Source organism: Haliaeetus leucocephalus, unplaced genomic scaffold (assembly GCF_000737465.1).
Source record: "Haliaeetus leucocephalus isolate CR32 unplaced genomic scaffold, Haliaeetus_leucocephalus-4.0 Scaffold228, whole genome shotgun sequence".
Taxonomy (NCBI): Eukaryota; Metazoa; Chordata; class Aves; order Accipitriformes; family Accipitridae; genus Haliaeetus; species Haliaeetus leucocephalus.
Window position 1 is genome coordinate 23,587,354 of NW_010972664.1, and position 21,191 is coordinate 23,608,544.

At 49.7% G+C, this 21,191-nt stretch overlaps 2 protein-coding genes across 14 annotated transcripts in view; one reads left to right on the forward strand and one right to left on the reverse strand.

Moving 5' to 3' along the window:
- The first annotated feature begins 257 nt into the window (after positions 1-257).
- On the forward strand, positions 258-13,822 carry COPS7A (COP9 signalosome subunit 7A). Of its 11 annotated transcripts, none has more exons than XR_774334.1 (12): positions 258-522; positions 667-742; positions 1,310-1,398; positions 1,474-1,676; positions 2,153-2,258; positions 2,603-2,754; positions 3,116-3,181; positions 3,989-4,105; positions 8,425-8,548; positions 11,563-11,909; positions 12,098-12,281; positions 12,458-13,822. XR_774334.1 is itself a non-coding variant. In XM_010567565.1 (8 exons), exons 1-7 carry the CDS (start codon positions 361-363, stop codon positions 3,153-3,155), a joined length of 828 nt encoding a protein of 275 aa, XP_010565867.1. In that variant the 5' UTR covers positions 258-360; the 3' UTR covers positions 3,156-3,181; positions 3,323-3,970. The 11 variants fall into 11 exon arrangements, 2 of the variants coding, with proteins under 2 accessions (XP_010565867.1, XP_010565866.1); XR_774338.1 differs by having other exon boundaries at positions 11,653-11,909; XR_774337.1 differs by lacking the exon at positions 8,425-8,548 and having other exon boundaries at positions 12,458-12,911; positions 13,083-13,822.
- Positions 13,823-14,313: 491 nt separating this feature from the next.
- The window catches only part of MLF2 (myeloid leukemia factor 2), a 9,374-nt gene continuing 2,496 nt past the window's right edge, over positions 14,314-21,191 (reverse strand). For all 3 annotated transcript variants that reach the window (XM_010567566.1, XM_010567567.1, XM_010567568.1), the window contains exons 2-9: positions 20,961-21,034; positions 18,860-18,986; positions 18,358-18,393; positions 16,821-16,874; positions 16,270-16,395; positions 15,757-15,916; positions 15,428-15,668; positions 14,314-14,901 (exon numbers count right to left, since the gene is read on the reverse strand). In XM_010567566.1, the coding sequence (XP_010565868.1) occupies positions 15,490-15,668; positions 15,757-15,916; positions 16,270-16,395; positions 16,821-16,874; positions 18,358-18,393; positions 18,860-18,986; positions 20,961-21,010 (732 nt within the window). In that variant the 5' untranslated portion in view covers positions 21,011-21,034 and the 3' untranslated portion in view covers positions 14,314-14,901; positions 15,428-15,489. The remainder of the gene's footprint in view (positions 14,902-15,427; positions 15,669-15,756; positions 15,917-16,269; positions 16,396-16,820; positions 16,875-18,357; positions 18,394-18,859; positions 18,987-20,960; positions 21,035-21,191) is intronic.

Below are 21,191 nucleotides of genomic sequence, written 5' to 3' on the forward strand. Positions count from 1 at the left end.
CGGTGCCGGTGCCGGTCCGGGCGCTCGGCCGGCGGGGAAAGCGCCGGCAGGCCGCTCCCGCCCGGCCACGCACACCCCAACCGGCTGGGGGCGCCCTGGCGGCAAACCCTACCCCGCCGCTCTTCTCTCTAACCGACCAATAGGGAAAGAGGCGGAGGCGGGTGTTAGCGCTTCCTCTCCCAATCCGGTAGGAAGGCGCGGCGGAGTCGGGGAGTTAACGCTACCCGGAAGCCGCCGCTCTAGCGACGGCGGTGCCATAGAGAAGCGGTGGCGGGGCGGGGTGGCGGCTGAGCCGGCCGGCGGCGGGGCCGGGGTCTCCGTGGGGGTCCGTGGGTGGGTGGGTGTGCGCGGCGGGGTCCCATGGCGGCCGAGGGGAAGGTGACGGGGCAGAGCCAGGAGCAGTTCCTGCTGCTGGCCAAGGCGGCCCGCGGCGCCGCCCTCGCCAGCCTCATCCACCAAGTGCTGGAGGCCCCGGGCATCTACGTTTTCGGGGAGCTGCTGGACATGCCCGCCGTCCGGGAGGTGAGACCGGCCCCGGGACCGGGCCCCGGCCCCCGCGGCCTCCCACCCCTCTCCCACCCCGCCCCGGGGTCGGTAGGCCCGCCGGGCCCTGCCCGCGGCCCCGGGGCCGGAGGGTGATGGAGCCTGACCCTGTGTCCCCCCCAGCTGGCCGACGGCGAGTTTTCCCCCGTCTTTCGCCTCCTGACCATCTTCGCCTACGGTACCTACGCGGACTACTTGGGTGAGACCGGGCCCCGGGGACGGAAGGCGGTTCGGGGACCCCTTTTCCCTCCCCGTGACGGCGGTCCCTCGGTGCCGGAGCCCCGAGGTGTTGCAGACCCTCACCCAAACTGCCCACAGCCCCCTTTTGCAGCAAGAGCCGTGCCTCCGTCGCTACGGCCCGACAGACGCCTGATTGCGCTTTGGGGCCGAGACCGCTGGAGTACCTGGCAGTAATTAATGCTGCCATTTGCCAGCTGCGTGGGGCATTTCCAAGAACATCTTGACAGAGACGTTTTTGAGGGGCGAGGGGAAAGACTTAGGTATCCACTGGGACCTGCAGACCCGCATAAATAAGGCGCGGGACAGCTAGAGAGGATGACTTGAGGCCGAGGGGAGGAAAGGCTGCTCAGAAAAGGTCCTTTGAGCTGAGAATTGATGGGGATGGCTTGGCAAGACGAAGCATCGCTTGGGGGATTGGTGTGCAGACGCTTTAAGAAACGGGCATGGTGCAGATGCTGCTGCGTGGGGATGGGAAATGGAAAATGAGGCATAAATCCTTATACTCTGTTCTTTCCCCTGACGACAGCTGAAGCAGCAAACCTCCCTCCCTTGACAGAGGCTCAGAAGAACAAGCTGAGGCACCTGTCAGTCGTCACTCTGGCTGCCAAGATCAAGGTAGTGGCCCTATTTTTCCCCAAGTCCTCCTTCTGCTGGGATTACCTCATGCTAGTTACCGTTGTGTTTCCACAGTGCATCCCCTACTCAGTGCTGCTGGAGCAGTTACAGCTGAAGAACGTCCGGCAACTGGAGGACCTCGTGATTGAGGCTGTGTATGCAGATGTGCTGCGAGGGAGCTTGGATCAGCGGAACCAGCGCCTGGAGGTGGATTACAGCATTGGGAGGGACATCCGGAGGGAGGAGCTAAGCACCATCACCCGCACATTGCAGGAGTGGTGAGGAGGAAGCCCCCAATACTAACACCCAAAAAAGGTTGCAGGAGTGGCCGGTGGCTTCCCCGGATCCTCTGTGTGTCGCCGGGGGGTAGCGTTGTGAGGTGGCCTACTCGATCCCCTTTCCCAAACTCCAACGGAAAGTAGTTTTCCAAAATAATTTTCCAAATTCCCCTGTTTGTTGCTGGAAGGGTGACGGGACCACAGCAACGTTTGCACAGTCCTGGCTGCTGGCAGGAGGCTTGCTGAGTATGTATCTGTAGTTCCTAACCTAGTGTTGCTCTGTAATATGTCCCCCCTCCCAGGTAATAACGTCACTACGTTATTACATTGGACTCCTGCTCCTGTGTCTTCCCTGCCTGGTGTAGCTGTCACCTTCCGGTCTTTTTGGCTGCTAGAGTTGAAATCTGTCATCTTTCACATTTCTTTCTATGCTGTGTAAATTACCTGGCCTGTTCAGTTCTGCGTCTTGTCTCCAGGTGCCAGGGCTGCGAGGTTGTCTTGTCAGGCATTGAAGAACAGGTTAGCCGAGCCAACCAACATAAAGAGCAGCAGCTGGCACTTAAGCAGCAGATAGAGAGCGAGGTGAGTGGGCCGAGGAGGGAGCAGCCAGTGCCCCTCGCTTTAAAATAACTAGAACCAGTACCCTGTGGTTGTTACAGTCTGTGCTCAAGTGAGGCATTACCTTTTCCCTAGGCCAGACCCCCCCAGGGTGCTGTGCCTGAAGAAGAGTCCTAAATCAGCTTAATGCTCCCCTGCGGCGCAGGGGGCTGGACAGCTGTTAGCTCTTTTGTTTGACCTGAGCTTGCAGCTCTTCACTCCAGGGCTTGCTTTAAAAAAAAAAAACCAAACACAAAAAACCACCACAAAACGAAAACGAACTAAAAACGTTGGGAAATCCCTTGGTTCTTGCTTTTTTGCTGTTGCAGGTGGCAAACCTGAAGAAGACCATTAAAGTGACGACAGCAGCCGCTGCAGCAGCCACATCCCAAGACCCGGAACAGCACCTAACAGAGCTCAGGGAGCCGGCCCCTGGCACCAACCAGCGCCAGGCGAGCAAGAAAACTTCCAAAGCCAAAGGGTGAGGAGTAGGGGCAAACAAAAAGAGCTACTCTGTGTGTGTGTGTGTGTGTGTGTTCAGAAGGTGAACTGAGGGAAGCCCTGTTTCGGAGCAATGAGGTTACTAAGTGCAGGGGTCTGCTCCCTGGACAGGGGGTGGTCAGAGATGTAGTCCCAGCTGAGCATTTCTGCTGCGAATGTGAGGGGAAATCTGCGGCTCTTGGTCTGAAGCAGAGTTCGTAAGCCTTCCTTGTGTTCTCCTCTTGTGAAGAATGTCGGCCACTCTTCTTTGTGTGTGTTTAGAAAAGGAAGTGGGGGATGAGCCTGAGTGCCCACTCTGAATTGTTTGTTTTGTTTTGTTTTTTTTTCCCCTCTCTCCACAGGCTCCGGGGCAGTGCGAAGATTTGGTCTAAATCAAACTAGTTGGATCTCCCTTCACAACTGGGAGGGTGAGAGGAAGAGATTTGAGGGATGGAGGGGTAGCAAGGGTCCCAAGTGTGATGCTTCTGAGCTCTTCCCCAAGATCCATCTTGCCACCTAATTCTCCTGCATGTTTGTTCTCTTTACCATCTTCATGACTGACTTTCCAGGCAGTGTCTCCCTCCTTTTCATCACAGCATTTCACACTCTAAGCTTCCAGCTGTATGCGTTGCCGTTTCCCCTACCACTCAAGCCCCTATCGCCACGGCCATGTCTTTCTCTCTCCCTGTCTACTGACAGGTCAATTTAAAGAGCCATAAAACTGTTGTCAGTCACCTTTGCACCCACAGGGCATCACAGAAGCTTGGGAAAAGTGTGCTGGTGCTCAGCAATCATTTTGGCTCTATGAGACCCCTGGGATACTTTGCTCCAGGATGCAGCTGCCATCTTTGATTGTTTAATCTTTGTTTTGCTAGGTGGGAGGGTAGTTTTTGAAGGGATTCTTTTAAAAATATATAAATATATTATAAATATATATAAACAATAAAAATACAGATCTATGGACATATCTATACAAACTTGTGCTCCTGTGGTGGCGTCTCTTTGTCTCATATACCGATTCTGTATGCTCTAAAGTAAGTTGTGATGTTGAGAGCCTCTGTCCCATTTCTGGGTGGAATAACCTCAAAATACTCACTTCCTTTTCCAGAGGGTAGTGCCACGGTAGCTCTATTGGGACCAGAGTCCATAAAGCAGGAAAGAATGATAAATCTTACTTAAAGAGTTTCTTGTGTGATTGATTTGCATCTGGAACATTCAAAAGAGGTGCTTTTCAGGTAGTCTCAGAGGAAGGTGCAGAGACTGAGGAAAAAGTTCACATTTGTGTCAATACTACGTGCCCATGATCCTGGACAAAACGGAAAGTGATGTGGGGACTTGTCTGACAGTTAAAGGTAAGAGAGTCAATGCCCATCTGGGTGAGTTTTCATAGTATAGACGCTGCCTGAGCCATTCTCGGGTGACGTTGGAGTCTGGTCAAAAAAAAAAAAAAAATTTAATGAAATTGACTCCTGTGAGATGCCCAGAAAAAACCCTCTGATTCTTCAGAGGATGCATCCTTGAGGCTGGCTTGAAGCCAAGTCAGATGGATGCAAGTGTCACACTGCTGTTCCATGGTGGTATACGCTGATGTAAGTGTAGATTGACACTGTGACTCCCACCCCAGCTTAGTTCTGCCTCTTTCCTTGTGCCAATGCTAAAATTTGATTCCCTGAACCTGGGTTTCTGGGCGTAAGCAAACTGCCGAAAAATTAATCCAGCAAGGGAAAGTCCTGATCTTTGTCTGCATGGAGGCTTTTTCAACTCCCTGGCCTGGGTGAATTTTGTTCTGGGTCAGACAAGTGAGAGCTGGAGCTGAGGCAGTGCAGGTGGGAGCAAGCTTTGTTGGCGGGGTGCGTGTGAGGCTGTGCTTGTTTTAGTGGTAGGCAGGTGCGATGTCATCTCAATACTCGAACACCACAAAATGCTGGCTTGTGCAATATTGCTGTCTTACTAATTCTGGGCCGCTGTAATGCAGCACTAACTTTCAGTGGGAAACCCCTGTCACCTGAATCCACGGATTCATAAAACTTTCAAGCAGCTTCCTTCCCTGTGCGTAAAGTCACAGGGCAGGGATGTGCCGAGCTGTCCTGGGGTGACTGCTGTCACTGGCTGAGCTTTCCAAGAGCTAGGGCAGCTCCACACCTTTGCCCTATCCTGTGCCCCAAGGCATCAAGCCCCTTAGCTGTAGTCGTCTGGCAACAGAAGTTCCGAAAAGGAGAGGTTTGGCATGAAGTTGCCCAGAGGAGAGATGCAAATCTGGCTGCAGGAGCGCATAAGGGGCCAGCTGAGCCAGGCTCATCTCAACCCACCGAGAGGTCTGACTAATTTGCAGCAATAGGAAGTCTACTTGACGAGTCCCGTTTTCCGTAAGTTGCAGGGAGGGTTTGTGACAACGCTTCCAGCTTTTGTTTAAATTACCTTGAGCCTTCCTCCCGCTGCATCACATCACCTTCATCTGTCTCTCTCGGTGAGGAAAGTCACCGTGCTCGCTGTGTTTGCGGTTGCGCAAAGCAATGATGTCTGTGCGCATCAAGATTCCCCTGCTCCCTGGGAAGAGCTAGTCTGGGACCGAGATGCCAACAGGGGAGGTGATACCTGGCAAGCCCTGAGCACCTGCCAAATGTCTGGCACCTCACGCCCTTGGAAAGAGGAACCGCTTGCAAAGCTGTTGAGGTGTGAGGCAAAGGAGCAAGAACGGGCTCAGGATGGAGCTGAGCAGCCGGATGAAGCGTGTGTCCTAACAGCCGGCCGAGGTCTGGCGGGAGCTGGGCTGGACCTGTGTCCCCTCCAGGGAGAGCTGAAGTTACCAATAATGGAGGAGGGTATTTGTGCCCTGCAAGAGTCCCACTGTCGCTTAGGAAGAGCAGCTGCAACAGCTCTTTGTCCCAAGTGTCTTGGCTCCTCCGACCTGTTGGGTTTTACTCTCTTTAACCATGTTGTGGCTATTGGGCACAAAGGGTCTTTTTAAACGCCCTGAATCCACAGGTTTCAGGCTGCAGATCCCGGGAGTGGAGTTGGAAGCATCCCTGAGCTGGCACTGGGAGCTCCATACGGGTCGAAGGTGATGCACTTGCGTGAGCGCCCTGTGCAGCGCACGGCAAGGCAGAGCAGCGCCTGACCTCCGTACACACGCTGGCATCGGTCTTGTGGGCAAAAAAACCCCGTGCATGGGTGACAGCAACCAGAGTGTGGACCAACACAGGGTCCTGCAGGGGCTCACCACACCAGCCCTAGGCTGTGCTGAAGCCCCGGGCTTGGATCCTCACGGCTAAATCACAGCCGGTGCGAGTCTGCCTGTGTCCTGCCATAACTTTTTGTGGCATCGGGCTTGCCCTCCTCTCTGAGGCTCAGCTCAATTCTCTGGTAGCGGCATTTGCCAAGCGGAGCCGTAGGCCTTGCTTCCCCTTTCCCATTCTCTTTATTTGTTCCTCTTGAGGCCAGTTGTGTTGCGGATTACAGAAGAGTTTGGGATTAAGTGTATTTGATCAAGGGGCACCTGCACAGCTCTGAAAGTGTTCTGTTTTGTTTACTTTTCAAAGGGAACACCTTTTAAGACCTCCATTAAGAAAAAAGAAGCAGAAGGTAGCAGACAAAATTACTTCAGACCTTTGGTATGACTGAAAAATAAATGAGGTGTGCAGTGCAGAATGAAAATACTGCTGCAAATTGCCTTGCCGGATGGCAAACAGCGGGCAGGAGCATAGGTTTCCCTTTGCCCTTCACCTGAAAACCATGCTTTTTATTTTCCTGCTCACTTCAGCCGTGACTCTGAATTTCAGTCAGAGAGGATGTGAAGATTAATTAATTAGTTAACATTTGTAAATCACTTTGAAGATGGCAAGCGTGAGATAAGTACTGAGCATTATTATAAGTTTTCATTTTAATTTTAAATGTCTTTGTGTTTTAACCCTGTTTTTTCCCAAAGAAAAGACTGAGAAAACAGACCCTGAGTAGAGCAGAACAGAAATACCTGGACACATGACACCCTAAGCCCTGGCAAAGGAATGAGGTTTAGGGGATTATAGAAGAGAGGGTATGGAGAAGTGTTCGTCCCGGCTTGAGGAGCAGATCTGCCAGCCCTAGCACGGGAAGTGTAAGGACTCTTGCACAGTGATTCATTGCAATCCCTCTTTGGGTCTCGCACGTGGGGCTTGGACATCTGGATTCAGGAAAGGGAGGAGGTAGGACAGGACCTGAATGGCTCTGTCGCTGTGACTTTTGCCAGCCACCCTGTGCTGAGACATAACCATGGATTCTTATTGGGAATGGGGGTTAATGATGGTAATTCTCCTTATTGCATTACTAGGAGCACGATTTCTTGTGGGGAGCTTGCTGCTCCCCTTCTTGAAGGTGGTGGGGGTGTCAGACAGCATGGTGCCAGCAGCCCAGTGTCTGTGGTGGTGCCTGTCGGTACCTGGTGAGTGGGGAGAAGCGTTAACAGCCGGGCAAGCGCCCTGCAGGACTTGGCCGAGGTTCTCCCCATCCTCCAGTGGTTTGTGCTGGAGGACCTGTGAAGGTAGAGGTGGTCTTTGTGCTTAAGGGCCCTCAGCAGGGCTCCCCTCAAAGGGAGCCAACGTTTTGTTTATGGGGGTTGCTGAGGCCACCCTTGCCTCTGTCCCCCGAAATGAGGTATTCAAGGGCTTGGGTTTTGTTTGTTTGGGGTTTTTCTTGACAAACAGGAGGGCTGGTGCGTATGAGAGTATCTGTGTGGGGCTGTGTGCTCCCCCGAGCTTCACGTGGGGATGCCTCACCTCTGCTCCGATGGGGCATTCGCTCACCTTCCCTCCGAAGGCTTTTTTTGTGGAAGGTGGGTGCCTGACAGTCTGGTCTGTTGGGTGAACTGACCCAGACGGATGGGTGTCCCGTTCTGCTTCCCGCGGGGCCGTACCTTCTCACGCAGGCTCCCTGCCGACAGCAGCCATGGAGGGTTGTGCCTGCCTCTTGCCACGGCTGGACCAGCGCCCCCCCCCCTGCCCTGGGATGAGGCCCTGGCTCTGCAGAGCAAGGTAGAGTAGTTGGAAGAATCCCACAGTCCACGTCAGCCGCTGCAAGCACATCTCTCAGATCTCTGACATCCTTCTTGTCTCCTTTATATGCCCTAGAATAGCTGCTCATTTTCCTTCTGTGACCCCTTTCCCTCTCTGCCATCCTCTCCATGGGCGTCTGTCTGTGTTCCCACCTGCAGGGCTCTTCTTTCCTCATCCCATTCCCTAGTACTAGTCACTGCTTAGCTGCAATACTCGGAAAAAACCACCTGCTTTCTCTACCAGTTCCTCAGCCACCCACCTCTTGGGTGTTTCTTTTCAGGGCTGCTCCAGTTTTCCGGGAGCATCCCTGCCGGTGCAGTGCAGAACTGGGCTGGATTTTTGTCTGCCTTCTCTGCTGGTGGCAGGCTCTGCCACTCCTGGTGAAAGGAGTTCATTTGCAAAAATTCTTTGTGCAATGTGCAATTATATTCATGTTGCGATGAATTCAATAGGTACCAAAATGTCAGCTGGATTCAAGAGCCGTGACCCTTATATGGGTAATGAGAACGTCCAAAATTACTGCAGCACTTGTGCGTGAGTTAAAAGCAATTCTACACCCTCCTGCTCTGAGGCACAAGTGAAGCCCCAGCCCCTTCCGATCAAGAGAAAATGTTTCTGGAGAGGCTTTGCCCTGTCTCCTGCAGGTTTCCCTGCATCTGCTGCTGAAGCATTTAGCACCGGCTTTGGGATGTGGGAAGATGGATGATCTGTTTGGTGGGAGCAGAAGTGAGAAGGAGGCTTCTGGTGACCGAGTGTGATCTCTTACCGGTACTGTCTCATAATCCCTTGCGAAAGCTTCTCAAGTACCAACCAAAAACTGGTTAATTTTATTGTCCTCACTAGTCCCCTTGGCAGGCTGCCCCAGAACCTGACTGCTGTAGTGGTTAGAAAGTTTTTTCTAATTTCCAGCTTAAATGGATTCACAGCTAGTTTATATTCTCTTGTGCCTGTGCCAGCGTGGCTTTAGCTGAAGGTGTTCTTCCTCCCTGGTGTTTATTTCCCTTGAGTGTAGACTTCACTTTGCTTAACTAATCAAACCAGCCCCCTCATACGTTGTGAGCTCTCTGTAGCTTGTAGGCTATCCTGGAAGCTTGCTCTTACTTGCACTCCAGATAAAGCTTTCTTGGCTAGAAATGAGCCCAGTTCTCTTCCCACAGGTGAATTCCGATCAGCATCTTGCACAGTAGCAGTACCGCATACCTATGGCTACTAGAAACGCCTCCTGACAGCATGTGTCATCTCGATGCCTCAGTAGGTGCTTACAGTTATTGTACGATTCACTGGTGATCTTGAGTCTGTCTTCTTTTCTGCTGCTTATAATCAAAGAGGGTCCAGTTTACAGCTAAGAAAGTCTTGATTTTAGGGCCTTTGTGCTTCTAACTTTAGTCCCTTTGTGCTTCTAACTTTAGTCCCTTTGCTGTTACTGACACCTTCAAGGCCACCTACATCCTCCTGCGCAATACTCTCATCCAACATGTCTGGGTTTTATTTATTTACTCATACATTTATTTTTTGCAACCTTTGATCTCCTTTTCTCTTATTAGTGAGGGATGGATATTGTGAGGCTAGTATCTCTACTTCCAGCTTACCTCTGATTGTTATGGCATCAACAGTTGGAGATAGGCAGTGTCTATTCTATTCCCCTTCCTTTGTATCTCCTCCCCGCCCGCCCAAGTTTGTATTAAGTGCTCTCATGATTTATAAACCCAGGCAGCCAAAACAGCCAGATGTGAGGAGATAGGGGAAGTAATAATAACCTAAGTGGAGTTTCCCCATGGGGATACTTTTTGAAGTGTTGTCTTTAAAAAAAGAAAATTCCCAGGAGGAAAAAAATAGTTACATTTAAGACAGGGCTGAAAAAGTCCTTTTTTTTTTTAGAGTGTTTTGGAAAGTAGAAAGATGTTGCAAAATCAAACAAGTGATTTTTAACCTCGGCCCGGTATTGAGGTCTATTTTAATTCCTGTTGTCCTCCTACACTGGAGTTGGTGCCACAGGAGTGGCATTTGCCTGTGGAATTTTACACTCCTGCCCCACAGAAGTGCACATTTGTTTCCCAAACAAACCTTTGTCCCCACGGACCGCTCTGTTTCCTGCAGCTCGCTCTGTGGTCCCATGTGCTTTGACATCCCCATCAAGTCACCAGGTCTCTCCCCCTTCCCACCCTCCCCTGCAGTCTAGCAGTGTGCCAGCCTGCTTTCCTTTCTGATTGATAGATTTTTAATCCTGAAGGGACAGGTATAATCACATCTTCTGGCTTCTCAAGTGGCCAAGAGCTACCTCACCCCGTTCCCGTGCCCGCTTTCCAACTTCTCTTTTGAGACACCCCATCTAGCTTTGGAGTAGCGAGAGCTGGAAACCCCAGGTATGCTCTAATGATCACACTCTCCTGTAAAGAAAGGTCTGCATCTCATTTCCAGTTCCATCATCAGGTAGCTGCAGGTTTTCTGCTAGGTTGAAGAGCCCTCTACTGTCAAAAGCCTCAGTCCCATAGAGGTAACGCCAGCCCGTGCTGGAGCAGGATGAGCTCAGACACAGGAGTCTTGAGCTCGTGATATCTTGTAGTGCCAGTCAGCGGCTCCAGGCTTCAAGTCATCCTTGTTTCTCCCTTCGAGAGTCCTCCTAATCTTTGGTGTCCTTTTTAGTGTCGTATACTCAGATTTCACACAATGGGTTCACTATTCTGATACAGGGGACAAACTTTACCTCCCTTCTTGGTGAATGCAGGCTAATGCATCCCAGTGTAACCCATCTCCACAGATGAAGAATTACACAAGTGCCATTCATGTACTTGGTTGTCTCCCGATCCCCTAATTCTTTTCGGAGTCCCCCGGCGTTTCCAGAAAACAGTCCTCCATCTTGAAAGAGCACAGACCACCTTTATGTTCCCAGATCAATGTCTTTCTGCCTTCAGTGCAGCCAGAAATACTTATTGTTTATAAATAACCACCACACCAATAGTTACGGACTGCTCTGCGCATCTCATCTTTTTCCATCATTTATCACTTTCATCGTTCCTTGGGTCCTCTGAAAGCTTCATCAGCACTGGTTTAATATCTTCTTTCAGATCATTAATCAAGTTACTAATGAGCATTTGTTTCAGAACAGCATCCTACTCGAAATAATTTCGTATTCTGGGGTCTCTTTTTCCCCTCATTACTTGAAATCTATCAGTGAACTAAAATGTGTAAAACCGGCCCTTTTGTTGTTTTAATAATTAATCTCAAATCAGAGCATGGTCTTGTGTGGCTAAGTAAGATACCTTGTGCTGGTGTAACCTTTAACTTTAGGTTGCTGTCATGCCTTTGTTAACCCAACTCATGATTTAATCAGAAAATACTACATTAAATGTTCCTGTTGGACCGGAACAATTTCAAGAAAGTGAGATTGAGAACATTATGAAAACTGATACATCCTTTTATTTTTAAATTTAATGTATTTTCCATCTCTTAGCTTGACTTTATGTCAGTTTACCTGGTTTACAGCTGCAGATAGCATCTCATTTACTGTTTACAAATATGGGCGCAAGGTTAACTTTCCCAGGCTCATCGTACTTCCCCAGTGTTTGCTCTCCAAAGCTTTAAAAAGGACAGTGAAAGGTGCACAGAGCTTCTGACAAAACTAATTAAGGACAAAGTTCCCACTAGCTCTAATGGCTCTTACTTTCATGATAAATTTTTGAATATGGAAAACTGAATATACAGCAAACAATCCCCCTTACGTTTCTATTCATGTGTAGCTAATGCGCTCTCATCTGAGGTTCTATCATCTGTCTTTCCACCAGTGTTTCCAGCCTCTCTCCACCTCATCCTGCCCACCTCCCCTTCCTCACCCCCCCCTTTTAAGCACGGCAGCTCCCTCCGTCTCACTCCAGATGCTCTACTTACGCCTTAGCAAGATGCCGAAGTACCACTGAACTGCATTGCTTTGGTGCTTCAACTAGTCCCATCTGAAGGTGACAGCTGTGGGAGAAGGAGTGAGAACGGATTTTGTCTCCATCAGATGGATAAGGACGACTTGGAACCACGCCCTGCGCATCTTAAACGAACGCCGTTTGACTTTCATGTTGGGAACATCCAACCTTCTCTTTCTCCATCCTGCTGGAAGAGCTGTCACAGACATCTCACAAACGTAAGAGACTCATCCCAGGCCTTCCCCTTGCCCCCATACAGCAGGTGGTCTACTTTTAACAGGAAACCATTTCACTTGGAACTGTAATGGGAAAAAAATTAACCAGACGTAGGTGTGGTCTAAATGCCGAAGTCAGGGTGGTGTAACAGAGGTGGGCTTTCTGATTGCGCCGGTGTTCTCGTTTTCAGGCAGCTCAGAGCAGTGCTGCACGCACAGACTCGGACACCTGCTTACAACTTCGAGCTTCTCACAGCTTGTCTAAAGACAGAGGAAGAGGACTAAAGCACTGGTTGTGCGCACATACCTTTTTGTGGCCTCCGTGCAATTCTCTGCATGCTCTGCCATTGGATTAATAACCTCCGTCAGCAATCAGTAAGTTAATTTTCGTCAAACCAGGCTATCGGTGAAAGGGAGAGCCCCCCCCACCCTGCCCAGCACAACTCGCAATTGCTCAGCAAAAGGCACCGGTGGCAGTCCATCTTACTCCCGCTGGGGTACAGATCTGCCCTCCCTCTCCTTGCCTTCACATTCTCTCCTCTTCTTTAAAGTCCCTCAAGCCACTGACCAAAAAGCACCGTCGTGCCCGGAGCCTGGAGCAGCTGAGAAGGCTCCTTCAGCAGAACCCTGAGCAGCAGGTGAAGATCAGCCTCCCAGGCCTGGAGGAGCCAAGGGAGGTTCCCTTCTTTGGGGAAAAAAACCCTCCTACTCTCTGAAGTCGGAGGTTAACACACCATCTCAGCCTCGGGACTAGCAAAGGGGAGACCCTCCCAATACACTTCCCATACTTGTTTTTTGGTTTGGAATCTCTAGAATTCTCTCTTGGGCTCCTGTCTCTGCTTCCCAGCCTTAACACAAGGTCCTCCTCTAACTGAACCTCTTTTCCATTTCCCTAGACCACCAGAGCCTTGTCACGCCTGGAGAAGGCCGAGATCTTGGAAACAGCAGCTGGGTAGATTGCACTCTGGCGCAGGGGGTGCAAGAGCACCCAACGCTCCCAGATCTGTAAGCAGGATGGCACCCAACATGGTGCAGAGGCTGAATCCAGATAAAAGGATTAGGGATTAGATCAAGATGAGGAATTCCATGCCCAAAAAGGAATGGATCCTCACATCTTAAAGGTCAAAGTTAATCCCCACCACCACCATGCCCCCATCTCACTGTTTTCTTTCTCAGACATCGCCTTAAAGCACAGCCAGGACTTCGCAGCTGGTTACCACCACCCTCTCGATGCTGTAAGCACCTTTTTGAGCTCAGCTGGTTCTTCGCTGGATCAAAACACCACGTCCCACCTCTCAGACCAGCTCAAGACCACCACTGAGATGAGGGCTGCCATTGCTCCAGTTCCTTCTTTCAAAGTCTGGCAACCCCAAGAGGACTCGTCTTCCACTAAACCTCTCCCAAGCCCTGCTTTTTTCTGTGTAGCTCCTCCTTCAGCCTTGCTCTCTTCAGGGCCTGCCCTGACCAGGACATCTCCAGAAACTCAGTCCACTCCCAGGGGCAGCTGGCTTATCCCCCTCTAACTTCACTGTCTCAACTGAGGTCCCTCCCTTCACTCTCCCAGATGCTGGGGAGACCTCTCCAACTTAGGAGCCATCACCTGAAGACCAGGACCTCTGCTGGGGTTTGCTATGTGACAAAACAGCACAGGGAAGTGGTGACAGAGCCTGCCATCAGCTAAGGCTCTGCCCTGCGCTTCCTTGAAGGGTGGAACACATGCAAACTCTGCCCTAAGCTTTCCAGGGCTGGATTCTGCATCCTTTTTTTCAGGGCAAGATAGTCCTCAGCGAGGTGTCTGTCCCTCTGTTAGGGCCCATACGTACAAAACGGCAAGATCCTGGCACACCACTTCCCCGTGTAAGTCATGCTTCAATTTCCTGCCTTCTGTTCTGAACGAGTTGATGAAAAGGTTTACGTCAGGGAACCAGCCCAAGAACCCAGATTTTCCCTGTCCTGTACTCCTAATGCCTCTCAAGTTTCACCTAATACTGAAGAAGTTAAGGTCATTCGCAACAACATTGGCCTCAGTTGCAGAGAAATAAGAAAATAGTGGAAACGTTCCCTGGCTGTGCAGGAACCCCAGAGGCCCAATTCAGGGCTGCACAGATGACCAGGCAGCAAGAAAGACCAACCAATCTCCCTTGAGTGCACAGTAAAACTACAGCAATTAAAGGGTATTTTTGCAAACGGTGGGTTCTTGGGTCTTCTTTCACAATTGCCATGTTAAGCATTATCTCACTTTGTAACTATGTGGGAAGGCTATAAGGCTATTTCCTGTAAGAAAACAAAGCCTTAGAATTAAACACCAAGTTTCTCCTGAGCACTTTCCCAAGGGTATGAAAGAGGTTACTTAATTCCACAGCAGGCACAATTAGGTCAGCTGAAGGTAAAGACTGATCCAACAATCCTTTACAGTTTGTTTCTTTATTCAGTAAACATCTAGTTACAAGTTTCACAAATTAAAAAAGTGGGGGAGCTGATTGAAGAGGGGTCAGGGGGGCCCACAGGCTGATCCAGCTTTTGTTCTGCTCCTCCCTTCTCTAACGCACACATCCTTCTGCTTCTCCATAGCTGCACCAAGGAGCAGGAAGGGAATCGAAGCCTCTGTCCCGGTGAGGGGACCGACACAGGGTTCTAGCAGAATTCCCTCATCTTTCTTTCCCAGGGGACTAAACACAAACTTCAGAACCAGCCCAACCCAGCACAGAAAGAGTGGAAAGGATGGAAGAGGCAAGGTGGCAGCTCCTCACGCCCACCACTACTGGCAGAAAGAACAGAACCAAGGGAGAGCAGAAAGGGAATGGGCAATTAACGCGTTCCTTGCACGTCAGTGAGATTCCCCACGCCCCACTGCAGCACCCAAATGGGGCAAAAAAGAGCAATGCAGAAGATTAGTTGCTTTGTTTCAATTCTTAAGTGGGAGGGAGGTTAATACTAAATTTGAGGAGGGTCCAAGTGGTGCTTTGAAGGGGCTTCAGAGTTTCACCGTCTGTACCTGGGCAGAAGGGAAACAGAGAACATACATAAAAAGAGTAAGCAGTGACTAGAAAGCAGCACAGAAGACAGATAGAGGCATGTTTAAACCTGATGTCTAGACATCAAAAAAAAGGAAAAAAGTCCCTTTTCAAGCACTAGATCGCATCCTAGTGAACCCTATTCAAAACACAGGAGAGCAGGCACCAGGATTGACAGCAAATGGTCTCTAAGTTCTATACAGTGACAGTATAAACACTCTACAGATTGCAATCCCACATCATTTCATACCATCTCAACCAGCAGTTAAGGCTGACACCACACTTCTTTGTTGATGACAAAACTAACTTAAACAGCTTCCACCTTCCCCTTCAGAACAGTATTTTCTCAAAATTCACATCCTCCCCTGCTCTCTAGATTAAGTGGGAAAACCCATTTCCAACCGACACTTCAAAATAATACAAGACTGGGGCAATGAAAAAAAAAATCATACGGCTAAGAGGCAACCGCGCAGTGGAAGATGAGGAAAAAAACCTGTTAAGACTTACAAGAGCGTGTAGGTAGATTTGGGGGTGGCCACGCTGCACCCCCCACAAGGTCTGCTCTGGGTTCACCAGTCATACCGACGGGACTGTCTGGAGGGAGAATCCTCAGGACCCTGGATCGCAAGACGAGTCCCTTCAGCCCGCCGGCCGCTGCTGCCTTCATGACGTCGGTAATCCAGGCCCCGCTGCGGTCGGAAACGGGACGTCTCTCGCCTCCACTCGTCATCGAATGCAGCTGCATCGCCTGTGTAAGGAAAGAACAAGCTCAGAGGGGGAGGAGGTGGGGAAGCGGCACCGGGGTTTGCTGGGAGGAGGACACGGGCAGTACTCACTCTCATCCATGTTGATGTAGTCCTGCCTCTCCTCCTGGTCCCCCGTGCGATGGTTCCGGGACCGCTGCATGATGTGGGCCCGCTCCCTGATGTGGTGTCCAATCGACATTTGTTCCAAGCCACTGTCCGAGTCCCTTACGGTCCGTCTAGTCTCACGGATCTGAGGGCAGATTCCCATGTAGGATCAATGTTTTAATTCCTTCTCCCAGCCCCATAAGGCACTCCGATTCTTGCCTGCAGTATTTCAGTCATGTTGCACTGCCACCACTCCCAGGATGTCAGACGCAACATAATGAAGAGGGAAAAATGGATTTCCCCCTGCCAGCACTTCCCATCCCCTCCCAGTGGCCCTCAGCATGGTTCAGTGAGTCACAACGCGCTCCGCGAACCGCAACTGACTGCAAAGCAGAAGTGCTGTGGGTGGCCAGCACTGAGCCACCGAACGAAGTCTATCCACCCACAGCAAAACCAGCAGCCTCGTGCTGGGAAGACGCACTGCAGTCTCCTCCTTACCCCGCCAGGTGCTGAACGCATCTCCGAGGTCTCCTGATAGACTTTGGGCCCGTCACCCAGGTTGGAATACGAGATGACAGTTGAGGAGGTAAACGTCTGGCAGTTAGCACCACTTGTCATATGCTCCTGCAAGAAGAAAAGGGGAATGGTATAAAGAAGGAATGGGAGGGAAGGAGAGATGGCAGTTAATTCTCTCTCTATACAACAAAGTAGGAAGAAATTACAATAGGAAGAATATAATCCCCATGGGTCCATCTTTCTGGAGAATACATCTTCCTGTTAAATTAATTCTTGTTTCTTGCTAAACAAGTCTACCCCCACACTTCCTTCCTCACCCATCTCTCCTCCCTGCCCTCAGAGGGTACGCCTCAGGAACAAGCTCTCTATCACCGAATCCCGGTCATGAAGCAAGGCTCACAGCCTCAGCCGCCTCGGCAGCCTGAGCACAGCCCATACCAAAAGAGCACAATAAGGTGGGAGACGATAGAGGGGACGGCAGAAGCACCCTCAGTACTCCCCTCAATACAGACTGGTTTATGGAGGGTTCTTACCATGTTTCCAATCATGTCGTTCATCATCCCAAACATATCTATAAAGCCACCTGCCTGATAAAAAGCAAAAGAGAACACAAGAATAGTCAGTTTGGAAAGATACAGGAGGAAAGAACAACAAACTATCTGCAAGGGACAAAAAAACCCGCTGCCTAAGAAGAAAAGCCTTGTTCTTTTCCCTTTCGTTCAGTAGTGCAGGAAAAAAACAGAATTTGGGGTTGCCGTTCTCTCAGGCTGCATTGCCACCGTGTTCTGGCTCTCCATATCTCTGGATACAGCAAAGGTTGTTCTTTTAGTTTGGGCCTGACTCCCGATGCACTGGGGTTTGCAAGTCCGGGCACTCAGCAAAGCTCAGAGAAAAAAATCTCAGGATGTGCACCAACAGTGATCTTAACCATAAGACAGTAGTCCTCGATGATGTTTTCACCTCATCACTGTCAAGTCTTAATTTAAACCACAAGGAAGTTTCCATTGATTGTATTCTTTCTAACATAATAACAAGTTTTCTTATTTTCCCTACAAACACCTGACTTTTTAATCTTGTAAACCTAAGGCTGCAGTAATATACTGGGCCAGCAAGTCCCACAGGTTAATTGTGCAATATGTAAACAAAATTACTATGTCAGTTTAAACTTGCTGATTTTTTTGTTTCCTTGAGTAGCCTCTTGTTCTCATCTCCAGCACAGCAGTACTCCCGCAGCATTATTATCCTTTGAAGTCTATCTGTTTGTATTCTTAATCCTTCCCTGAGCTACAACAATTCCAGGACACTTAGTCTCTTTCACTGAGGCAATCCTGCAGAGCAAGGCAGCTAAAGTTGCTGGATCTGGAATAACCTATTTCCACTGCATTATTTTAGTAGATGACGGAGATCAGCATGCTCTAAGCACAGTGTTTCTCACATACACACAGCCATTCTCATTCCAGTCCTGTTCACTTGAAGTATTCTGTTGGCTTCTCCATTCACCACCACTGGCAAAGGAGGTTGAATAATAACCTCTGCCTACTGATGTCCAAGTCTTTTCCTCACATCGTCACCATTCCTCCATTACCTCCAAACAGATCCACAGCTTCTTTTCAGACATATGAGGTTATTAAGAGACTATCTGCTCTTCCCGGGTATTAACTGTCCCAATTCCTATGAAATATTGTGCTGTAACAGCTTTAGAGCTCTTCTCTGGTCAAGCTGCAAATACAACCTCCCCCCCTCTCTCCTCTAAACAGCCCACAGACTAGATTAGAACATTAGAGGGGAAACAAGGGAAAGGCCTGAAGTCATATAGCAATGAGAGAGGTCCAAGAGAAACCAGCTGCCTCCAGTTCCAGTTCAATGCCCTCTTCCGTATTCCGTTTACTATAAATCTAGTGCTCATTCTCGTCTCTTCACACCTTCCCACCCTCACTACCCATTAGGATAGATGGTCTTGCTCACAGATGGCTACATTTTAGCACTGACTGCACAGAGCGCTGATGAATATCTGTATGGAGCCACTACTTGGAAAGCCTCTAATTTGACCCAGACAAACAGAGAACTTACCATGCCAAGCATCCCAAAGGGTGAAACAGCTCCTGCCTGCCAGGACAACAGAAAAACAGAACAGAGAATGACCTTGCAACAGCCAAACACTAGATCCTCCTCAGAATACCCTCATCCTTCTCAGAAACAGAACTGAGAACACTCAGGCCCAACAAACAGATCAAGAAAGTGCCCCACAGACTCGTGGCGGTTCAAACGGTATCATCCTTAACAAACCAGACAGAAGGTGATGCTCCTAAGTTTCTCCCAGTTATATTGATTTATGCCCTTGAGAAATAACACGTATTTCTTCCCCTCCGCCCATTCAACCTTGAATGCAGTTGCGTTCAATGTATTAATGCAGGTGGAGTAAAGAAAAGGACAAGACCACCACTGTTTTAGTGATTAATTCTGCATCCACCATCTGTGTGAAGGCAAGGGGCATGCCCAACCCAGTAATGGTGCAAGACAAAAGCTATCAAGGCAGTTTGAGAAATCCTATCCTGTACTCAGCCCCTCTTACCTGCATCCTACGGCCAGCCTGGCGTGCCCCAGGTGTGGTCCCATCAGTGATGCCAAGGAGTGGGCCGAACCCAAAACTTCCAGAAAGCATGCGGTTCATGTGCTGCCGATGGATGGCAAAAGGGTCCCTTTCAGAAAGGTTGAGAGAACAACGGTGAGGAAAGAATGACAGAAGACAAAGCCCCACATAATCCACCCATTCTGACTTTGAGTTTCTCTTATGTAACTGTACATTCCTTTCCAAGCTGAAAATCCAGAATGCCAAGAACTCAGTGTTGCTTATGATGATCCTTGGGGCTGGAAGGGACCTCTGGATCCCATCTGAGTTCTTGTAATAGAAGGTACTACAGCACAGAATCCCTCTCAGGCACTAAGTGATGTCTGCTCAGAAGTAGTTTGGTGTTCTGCTCCCACTAATGCTTTAGGGCCAAGCACAGCCAAGGCTGTTCCAGAACCTCACTGCTCTAACAGATGAAAGCCACTTCTCAGATCTGCTGTCCATGTACCCTCATCATTTCATACTCATTTCCTCTTGTGCCATCAAAACCCTTAACATTAACAGCTCTGCAAAACAATCAAACCCTTCTAGAAGAGCAGTTCTTTATTTTGCAGGGAGGTCCTCGAAGACCCTCTCAGCTGCAAAGACAGGACTACACTTAACGGCATCAGAGAGCATGCGATCCTAGATACCGTCCTCTCGCCCCTCCACGTACCCGTGCACAAACACACTCAAATGCAAGACTGAAGCCTCCAGAATGGACTGTATGGCCTGACACTGTGTGACATCCCTTTGCCCCAAGTAATCTTCAGCTGCTGTTTTCCTACAATGGTACGTGTACACCTGTCAAGAGGCTGAGACCACATACAGCTTTTGCAGATCTGAGAGGGAAAGGGAACAATAACTGGGGTCCCTAACTGGTTTTCCTTTCTTTCCTTCTTTTGCAGCCTCCACTTTGAGGGCTGTACGCATTCACACATGCTGGAGAAGCAAGGAGAGAAAAAAGGAGAATAAGGACAAACGGTCACAAGACACAGCGGCCACAGTACAAAAAGTCTGGGAAATACCATAGCATTTTTTGGCACATCTTATAGTCTGCACTTATCCCTCCTGAGCATGAATAACCTCAACAGCACAGAATAATCCTGAGATCACAAAAGCACCTACTACAAACCAATACTTTTCTGTCTCTACTAGAAATGCTTCCCGTAATAAAAGCTAGACTCGTACCCGCCACATCAATGAGAACACAAGTCATTCTGTGACTAAGTGGGACATCAAGGTCTCCTCTCCTGCTAATCTATTTACAGCTGATAAAGTTCTTGCTTATTACCAATTTTGTAAGGAAAAACTTGACTTTATTCTTCTACATAAATTAATTCTACCAAATTTCTAGTAGTGCCGTGCTTAACATAATCAAATTCTTACTGTATTACAGTCTATCCCTTATCTGCTTTGGCAAGGACTGCCAACATAGCTTCACTGCCAAAATTTATCGATAGCATCCAATTTCTGGACTGCGGACAGAAACAAAAACATTCAGTAAAAGGAATCCCAGGAAGACTTCTTGGGGCCTTTGCTAGATTTCAAGACTCGTATTTCAAAACTACTTGTTGCCTTCTCTTTACTCATTTCCTTGCAACTTGACAACTACTTTAGCAGTCTTCTCCAGCTCCATTAATGATTTCCTGTGCAGCACAGCAACAAACACTAGACGGAACAGTATATATTATCTATCTGAACTGAAATCCTACTTTGCATAAGGAAAAAAAAAATCCTTACGCAATGAAAAAGATCAGGTATTCCAGCTCTCTCTTCCTCAGACAGTTGCAATGCTTTCTGGCCTACTTTATTTAATTATGCTTTCCTCCAAGACCATGCTCTAGTATTGCAGAAATCAGACCGACGCGAACCAGGTTATTCCCTGCGCTGCCCCTGAAGGGAATGTTTGTTATTTTTCTCCAGACAGCTGCGTTGCGCTATTTCCCGCAGCCCAGAAGGCCCTTTGCCCGCCTATTCGGACGGGAGGGTAGCCCCCGCCTCCCCCAGGGGATGATCTGTGTCCCTCCAGCCACCCCCCGGGAGGATGCCCAGCTCGACTCACATAGCAAACATGGGGTCCTCCGGCTCGCCATCCCTCATCAGCCGGAACATGCTTCCCTCGGTCGGGGGCGGCCTCTGCGGAGGGGAGAGGGGGGGAGTGAGCACAACCCAGGCCGAGGGCGGCGAGGGGGCGAGCAGCGGAACCTGCCGCCATCCCCCCCTCCCTCCGCATCGCCCCCATCCCGGGCAGGTGATGGCAGCGCTCCCCCGCGCCGCGCCATAGGCCGCGACT

Excerpts from the sequence above, each read along its gene's own strand:
- COPS7A (XM_010567565.1), top strand. The coding sequence starts at position 361 with ATGGCGGCCGAGGGGAAGGTGACGGGGCAGAGCCAGGAGCAGTTCCTG. Across the intron at positions 2,259-2,602 it reads AGCAGCAGATAGAGAGCGAG|GTGGCAAACCTGAAGAAGAC; the intron begins GTGAGTGGGCCG and ends TTGCTGTTGCAG. Across the intron at positions 2,755-3,115 it reads AAAACTTCCAAAGCCAAAGG|GCTCCGGGGCAGTGCGAAGA; the intron begins GTGAGGAGTAGG and ends CTCTCTCCACAG.